Genomic DNA, 7,349 nt, shown 5'->3' on the forward strand with positions numbered 1-7,349 from the left:
AGCGGAAAGGGGGGGGCGGGTGTGCAGGCCCCGGCGCCGCCTGACCGCTCCGCTACCCCGCAGCGTGGGCGTCTTCAAGAATGGCCGTGTGGAAATCATCGCCAACGACCAGGGCAACCGCATCACGCCATCCTACGTGGCGTTCACGCCCGAGGGGGAGCGCTTGATTGGGGATGCCGCCAAGAACCAGCTTACATCCAACCCCGAGAACACCGTGTTTGATGCCAAGCGGCTCATTGGCCGCACCTGGAACGACCCTTCCGTGCAGCAGGACATCAAGTACCTGCCGTTCAAGGTGGGCCCTGAACGCGGAGGGGTGGATGGTGGGAGGGGGGCCTACCTGTCTGGTCAGAAGAGTGGGCTGCTTCTTGCCTGAGAAGGTGAGGCTGCTGAATCATGGTGCCCTTTTGAGCAACCCTGCGGAGGGTTAGGGTGCAGTGATGTGGCCATGGTGTATAGACGACAGTTCCTTGTGTTAAGTAGTGTTGAAATTATGTCTCGTGACATAGAGGCTTTGCTTAATCTTCAGAGAGAAAGAAACATGCGGACAAGTGGGAATAATTCTGTGAATTGTTGAATGGGACAGTATGCGTTGTTCTTCTTAGGTTGTTGAAAAGAAAGCCAAGCCCCATATTCAAGTCGATGTTGGAGGTGGACAGACAAAAACATTTGCTCCTGAAGAAATTTCTGCTATGGTCCTGACAAAGATGAAGGAAACTGCAGAGGCTTACTTGGGGAAGAAAGTAAGTTCATGAGTGCTACTAGTAAGAAGTTAAAGCAGCAGCTTTACAAAACTAAAGATGGGTGGGCTGGATCTGTGGACTAACCTTGAAATCCTAAAGTCTGTTCAGTGCTGCTGGCCCCTGAGGCAGCCCAGTTGAATGGGCTCAGCTGGTAGTGGGTTTTTGCCTCTCTTTAAAGAACAATGGGGTAATTATCAGCATTGCTATGGTTATTTAAAAGCTATGTGCTTTTTTTTACAATTTTGGAATCAAAATGAATCTCTTGCTCCTTATTTAGGTTACCCATGCTGTTGTTACTGTGCCAGCCTACTTCAACGATGCTCAGCGTCAGGCTACGAAAGATGCCGGTACTATTGCTGGGTTGAATGTGATGAGAATCATTAATGAGCCGTAAGTAGCCTAACCTATCCTGCCTGCCGGGGAGGTGGGGGGCGGTAGTCCCGGTTTTCTGAATGGGCTGTTCCCTCTACAGAACGGCTGCTGCCATCGCTTACGGATTGGACAAGAGGGAGGGTGAGAAGAACATCCTCGTGTTCGACTTGGGTGGCGGAACTTTTGATGTCTCCCTCCTCACAATTGACAATGGAGTCTTTGAAGTTGTGGCTACTAATGGCGACACTCACCTGGGTGGAGAAGACTTTGACCAACGTGTTATGGAACACTTCATCAAACTCTACAAGAAGAAAACTGGAAAAGATGTCAGGAAGGATAACAGAGCTGTGCAGAAGTTAAGACGGGAAGTGGAGAAAGCAAAGCGAGCCTTGTCATCTCAGCACCAGGCCAGAATTGAAATAGAATCCTTCTTTGAAGGAGAGGATTTCTCAGAGACGCTTACTCGAGCCAAGTTTGAGGAGCTGAACATGGTAAGTTTAGAAAGGTAAAGTTACATTGCCTCAGCTCTAGATTGGAGACTTGTGGATGTGCAGTATTTCATGCTCTGACACTGCACTTTGGGGTATAAATAACTTCCTGCTTGCACTGAAAAGGAGGCAGCTGCTCCTTGCCAGGGTAGCTGGGGCTGTGTGTGTGTTAATGACAGCTGAGGTCTCGTCAAGGCTGGTCATAAAGCCAGCTGATGTTCTTCTACAGTGGTTGTCCTTTGTACCCTAAGGCTGCATAAATCAGAGGCTAGGCATGTGGGAATACAGTCTTACAGTCCTGGGCTTTTTTTGTCGTCTAGGACCTGTTCCGTTCCACTATGAAGCCTGTCCAGAAAGTTCTGGAAGATTCTGACCTAAAGAAGTCTGACATTGATGAGATTGTTCTTGTTGGTGGCTCTACTCGCATCCCCAAAATACAGCAATTAGTTAAAGAGTTCTTCAATGGGAAAGAGCCTTCTCGTGGCATTAATCCAGATGAGGCTGTAGCCTATGGTGCGGCTGTCCAGGCTGGCGTTCTCTCTGGGGACCAAGATACAGGTAATGACACCTTCACTCTCGCTTCAAGAGAGCGTTGACTCTGAATAGTGGATATTAGTTACTGACAAATGTAGTAGAACTTCTTTTCCAGTCCTTAAGAAGTTTTGTGCCTCTGAGACCTCAGGATCCTGGTTGCAGTGATGAGATGTTGTTTCTTTCAGGTTGAAGTCATGTCAGTCTTCCCTTGATCTGTTACAGGTGACTTGGTGTTGCTTGATGTCTGTCCTCTGACACTTGGCATTGAGACTGTCGGAGGTGTAATGACTAAACTGATTCCAAGAAACACTGTTGTTCCCACAAAGAAGTCTCAGATCTTCTCCACAGCTTCTGACAATCAGCCAACTGTGACAATCAAGGTCTATGAAGGTGAGTGTCGCCTGTGGTGGACCATGTTGACAGCTGGAGTCTGTCTACAGGACTTTAATACTTGCTACTGTCTTATCACAAAGGCTCTAGATACTTCTAGATGGTTATGGATGTCTCCTTATGGAGAAGAGCTTGGTAACAGTGCTGGCTTTCTGAAGCTGCTCTGACCAGGCGTCTTGACCTGCATCAAAAGCTGTTACTGGAATGTTTTTCAAATGTGTCTTTTTCCATGGCTCTGTCCTGAAGAGCTCTTCAGAGCAGGGGGTGATGCTGTAGGAGGTGTCTGGACAGATGTCAGACTGAAATTAACCTTACCTTTAAGAAGTGTGTAGCTTGTGGTTTCACAAAGTACAACCACAGCTAGGAAAGAAAGAAACCGTATCTTATTGTCTTCCAGGTGAGCGTCCCCTCACCAAGGATAACCATCTTCTGGGAACTTTTGATCTCACTGGAATCCCTCCTGCCCCTCGTGGTGTCCCCCAGATCGAAGTTACCTTTGAAATAGATGTGAACGGAATCCTCCGTGTCACAGCTGAAGACAAGGGCACTGGGAACAAAAACAAGATCACGATTACAAATGATCAGAATCGGCTGACACCAGAAGAGATTGAGAGGATGGTTAACGATGCTGAGAAGTTTGCTGAGGAAGACAAGAAGCTTAAAGAGCGCATCGATGCCCGGAATGAGCTGGAAAGCTACGCCTATTCTCTGAAGAATCAGATTGGGGACAAAGAGAAGCTGGGTGGTAAGCTGTCATCTGAAGACAAAGAAACAATAGAGAAGGTGGTAGAGGAAAAGATCGAGTGGCTCGAAAGCCATCAAGACGCAGACATTGAAGACTTCAAAGCAAAAAAGAAAGAGCTGGAGGAAGTTGTTCAGCCAATTGTTAGCAAGCTCTACGGAAGCGCAGGCCCTCCCCCTGGTGAAGAGGAAGCAGCAGAGAAGGACGAGTTGTAGATACTAGCATCTCTGAATGTTGTGTGTGTATATATTGGACTCAGGAACACTTGTTTAAAATATTGAACTCTTAATTTGGAATGTAACTTTGAATCTTCACTCGTGAGTGGAGCTGGAAACGCTAGCCCGAAGTGGCTGTATACTGCTTTTCGTTAGCAGTTGCTTGATGTCTGGGGAGGGAGGGGTAGCAGGGGGGGAGTGTAAATGCGAAATGGGTTTAGAAGTCTTGGCAGTGGAAGCGTTCTATTTAACAACTCGGTCATGTGAATTTGGTGTAGAACTTTTCTACCTGAAGTGACCACAATAAATTTGTTATTTACACTGGACTCTGTTCTAGTTGTGTTTTCCATCACCTAGTTACAGCAGCTAGTTTTAACCGGGATGTGGACATCATGACCGTGATCCTGAACGACGGGATTCAGATCAACCATCGGTACGGTTCCCCTTCAAGGAAGGTAAGCCTTTCAGGGGATCCTGTAAGTGGCAACAGCCCTACCCTCAGGTGAGCTTTGCGCCTCCTGAAGTCTGGCTGCCCTACAGCTCCTCTTGCGGAGGAGAGCCCCGAGTTTACTTGGCGTGGAGAAAGCTGGAAAGGAGAAGGTTGAGAGGCTCGAAAGCTGTAACCATGCGGGCACTGGAGTCTCTGCAGTCAGAGTTCCTCCCTGCCTTGGGGCTACTGCTCCATGCTGGTGAGCCTTGCTGAGGTCTTCTAAGGGGACCTGACCTCAGCCTGTGCGGTGCTGACAGACGCTTGTACCTCTCTGCTGTTGGCAAGCAGCCTGTTCAGGGGTGGGGAGCAGGTGGTGCAAACAGCTCCGTTGCCCTTGGTTGAATGGGAACTCCTGACAAGCACTACACCCTGTTTCTGAAGTGTCCTGGTATACTTGGAACTGTAGTGAGGCTTATGATGTAATAGATCCTTATAAGGAAGGGGGGTGGTCCCTCTTTGCTTGTGCAGCCTCACTGGAGCCTGCGAGCCTCTTGCTGGAGAGGTAGGTTATCAATCAATCGGAGCTCCGGCAGAGCTATTTGCATGAGTGATGATGCAAACTTAAATGCAAAGCATGTCAGGGAGAGGAGACTGGCCTAACTACAAATACAACTTCCTGCAGTATTAAAACTGTTTTTAGGAGCTTTATTAGAGTCTCACATGAGACAATAGCCTAGTTTTCTGAAAACTAGTCTACACTTAGGCCTTTTTTTTTTTTAAAGAAAATTTAATTGGAACTCAGTCTTTTTATTTGATCCATGATTTTCATCCAAGCCATGGGATTAGATAATTAAACTGAGTACAGAAGGAGCTTTTGTGGTGCCTGCTCCAATACCTCCTTAAAACCACTTAGCACTTTACATTTCCCCTGGTGTGGGGGACACTTTTCTGGTTTTCATTCACTCTTTTTCAAAACAGTGAAAGCTAAAACTCAAATCATCCCCCCCAAAACTCTGTTTCCAGGTAACACTGTGGCTTTGCAGATGGAAGTGTTTCTGTAGCCAACAGTATGTGAGGCTTCATCGGGCTGAAAGCTGTCCAGGCACACTCCAGCAACCTGTGGTCAAGCGACAGCAGCTGGAGCCTTTCTGCAGCAGCAGCTGCCTGCCCCAGGGAATGCTGTACCCGCCGCCAGCAGGACTGCGCACAGAGAAAGCGCCTGTACCTCAGGGGTGCGGTAGCACAGTGCCATCTGTTTGAGGGTAAGAATTTGTTTATTGGAAAGGAGAATTAACTTAATCTGACAGTACTATAAAACCTGTAGAAAAGGGCGGTGCTGTGCAGGACCGCAGCTCTGCTATTCGATCAGACTGACAACACAGTCTCTGTATATTTCCCCCTGTGTGTCCATCCCACCAAATACTAACAGTAGATGCACGACTGTGTCTTCAGCGCACCCCTCATCCTGTAGTAGATGCATGACTGTGTCTTCAGCGCACCCCTCATCCTGGCTGTTGTGGAGGGGGTCAGCTTTGTCACCTGCTGACACAGTTGCCTCTTTCCCAGCTTTGTCTTCCCAGGTGACAGCTCCTGCGTCTCCGTGCTTGCCAGCCCGCCAGGGAACAACGCACATAGCGTGGTCCAGTCTCCCAGCAGGCAGAGGGGAATCAAACTGTAGAAGTGTCCACTGCTGCTTCTCTGCAGTGCAAAGACACACATTCACATCTTCAAATGTAGCTTCACAGGCTTAGAAAGCATGCTGGGACAGTGACATCATTCAGACTAGTTTTCAACATTATGGAGCATTTCAGCATTTAGTCTTGTAGTGGTGTAACTCCAGAGCAATGACACTGACTACTAGGAGGGTGAGGGGGGTAATGCATTTTCTACCAGACTGGCATTTACCATTACACAGCTGAGAAGTCTCCCTACCTGTGTGATACTTGTATGTAGTATCTAGTGTCCCCTCTGGACCTATTCCACCAAAAATGTACAAGTGGTCTTTAAACACAGCTGATGAGTGGGATGCCCGTCCTCCTGGGACATCACCAGTGGCTGGTATCTTAACCCATCTCATGTCATCTGTTAGGAGAAAAAGAACATGTCTGTGGTTATGCATTACAAAAAACCTAAAAGTTTGGATGTTTTAAGCAAATATGGCAATATTTTAGCCACTTAAAAACTGATCTTTTAGAAAAAAAGGTTCCCCAAAATCAAAACACATCACACAACAGCTATTGCTCTGTGGTACCTATGTCCATACTTACTTATATCAATGCAGAACAGATCATTGTAAAAAATATCACCAGCTAAACCTCCGTGTACGAAGAGTTTGGTCCCGACTGCAACCACAACGTGTCCATGCCGAGGAGAGGGGGGGTCACCATGAGTAGCTGGCTGGGACCAGGTCAAGGTGGCTAAAAATGGGAGTACACGTGCATTAGGAGGAAAACTCTGGTAGCTCTACAAACCGGTGACCCCAGAGCCCTGCTGAGGCTTCCTAAGGAAGCGCCTCCAGTGGAGTTGGAGAAGAGTTAATGCCGTATCATGAAGTGCAGGCAAGCCCTCCGATGGAGCTCCGTGTGCTGTTTGGGTCACCCAGTAGCAGGACAGATTAATGCAAACTGGAAAGCAAACCCTTTCTGGCGTGCACAGGGCTGCAAGAGTGAACAGGACAAGTCTGACAGTACATGAGCAGCACAGGACGATGCCACCACAGAAAGGAATCAGCTGTTGGGCAAATGTGACAAACTGCTCTCATCTCCCATGGCGTTCCTCATCCCAGAGCTTTATGCTGCCATTTTGGCCCAAATTCCCAGTGACTACATAAAGATAAGTGCACATCAACAGCGAGGAACATCCACCCATCCATCTAAACTCGTAGCCAAAGCAGGGCCCAACATTTCCACGTCTTCGACTGAACCTGAAACGCAGACCTCGCATTCAACAGAGGACGGATTCCACCGTTTGGTGTAATGGCCCTTCATGCGCCCAGAGGTACCTGTGTCAAACACGTGAAGCCGCTGGTCTGTAACAGGTTCTGCTCCTTTATCGCCCCCTCCAAACACGTACAGACAGTCTCCTATAGCTGCTGAGGATGTGTGAAAGGTCCTGGGCAGCGGCTGAACACCACTCACTTCAGGACTCTCCCAGGTTCCTATTTCTAACGAAGACATTTGATTAACAAAGCAGTCAACACGGTGACAGAAAACACGCTCCACTCCCCTTCCCAAGTAACAGCCACCAGGAAGGGGCCTGGCAGCAGCTTTGCGGCTGGCCCGTCCCGCACCCCCGCGACCCCCCAGCTCTGTATCTCGGGGCCGGCTCCGGGCCCCGCTCCCGGCGCATGGTGGGGCCAGCGCGGAGACCGAGTTTCGAGGGGAGCCCTGGCTGCCTGAGCCGCCCTTCGGGCGGAACCTCCGGACGGGCCGGCGG

General features: G+C 48.9%; 2 protein-coding genes across 4 annotated transcripts; one reads left to right on the top strand and one right to left on the bottom strand.

Moving 5' to 3' along the window:
* Window positions 1-68: 68 nt before the first annotated feature.
* HSPA5 (heat shock protein family A (Hsp70) member 5) lies at window positions 69-3,810 on the top strand. Its single transcript, XM_009280639.2, has 7 exons — window positions 69-295; window positions 606-743; window positions 1,021-1,133; window positions 1,216-1,606; window positions 1,924-2,161; window positions 2,360-2,527; window positions 2,925-3,810. Exons 2-7 carry the CDS (start codon window positions 693-695, stop codon window positions 3,482-3,484), a joined length of 1,521 nt encoding a protein of 506 aa, XP_009278914.2. The 5' UTR covers window positions 69-295; window positions 606-692; the 3' UTR covers window positions 3,485-3,810.
* An 897-nt stretch (window positions 3,811-4,707) lies between these two features.
* On the bottom strand, window positions 4,708-7,201 carry RABEPK (Rab9 effector protein with kelch motifs). 3 transcript variants are annotated; one of them, XM_009280573.2, is made up of 5 exons: window positions 6,916-7,201; window positions 6,182-6,331; window positions 5,847-5,996; window positions 5,414-5,612; window positions 4,708-5,371 (listed from the first exon to the last, which is right to left on the bottom strand). In XM_009280573.2, the coding sequence occupies exons 1-5, from the start codon at window positions 7,088-7,090 to the stop codon at window positions 5,272-5,274; spliced, it is 774 nt and encodes a 257-aa protein (XP_009278848.1). In that variant the 5' UTR covers window positions 7,091-7,201; the 3' UTR covers window positions 4,708-5,271. The 3 variants fall into 3 exon arrangements, with proteins under 3 accessions (XP_009278848.1, XP_009278847.1, XP_009278846.1); XM_009280572.2 differs by having other exon boundaries at window positions 4,708-5,379; window positions 5,422-5,612; window positions 6,916-7,200; XM_009280571.2 differs by having other exon boundaries at window positions 4,708-5,612.
* Between the last annotated feature and the right edge of the window lie 148 nt (window positions 7,202-7,349).

This window comes from Aptenodytes forsteri, unplaced genomic scaffold (genome assembly GCF_000699145.1).
Source record: "Aptenodytes forsteri isolate BGI_AS27 unplaced genomic scaffold, ASM69914v1 Scaffold68, whole genome shotgun sequence".
Lineage (NCBI taxonomy): Eukaryota > Metazoa > Chordata > Aves > Sphenisciformes > Spheniscidae > Aptenodytes > Aptenodytes forsteri.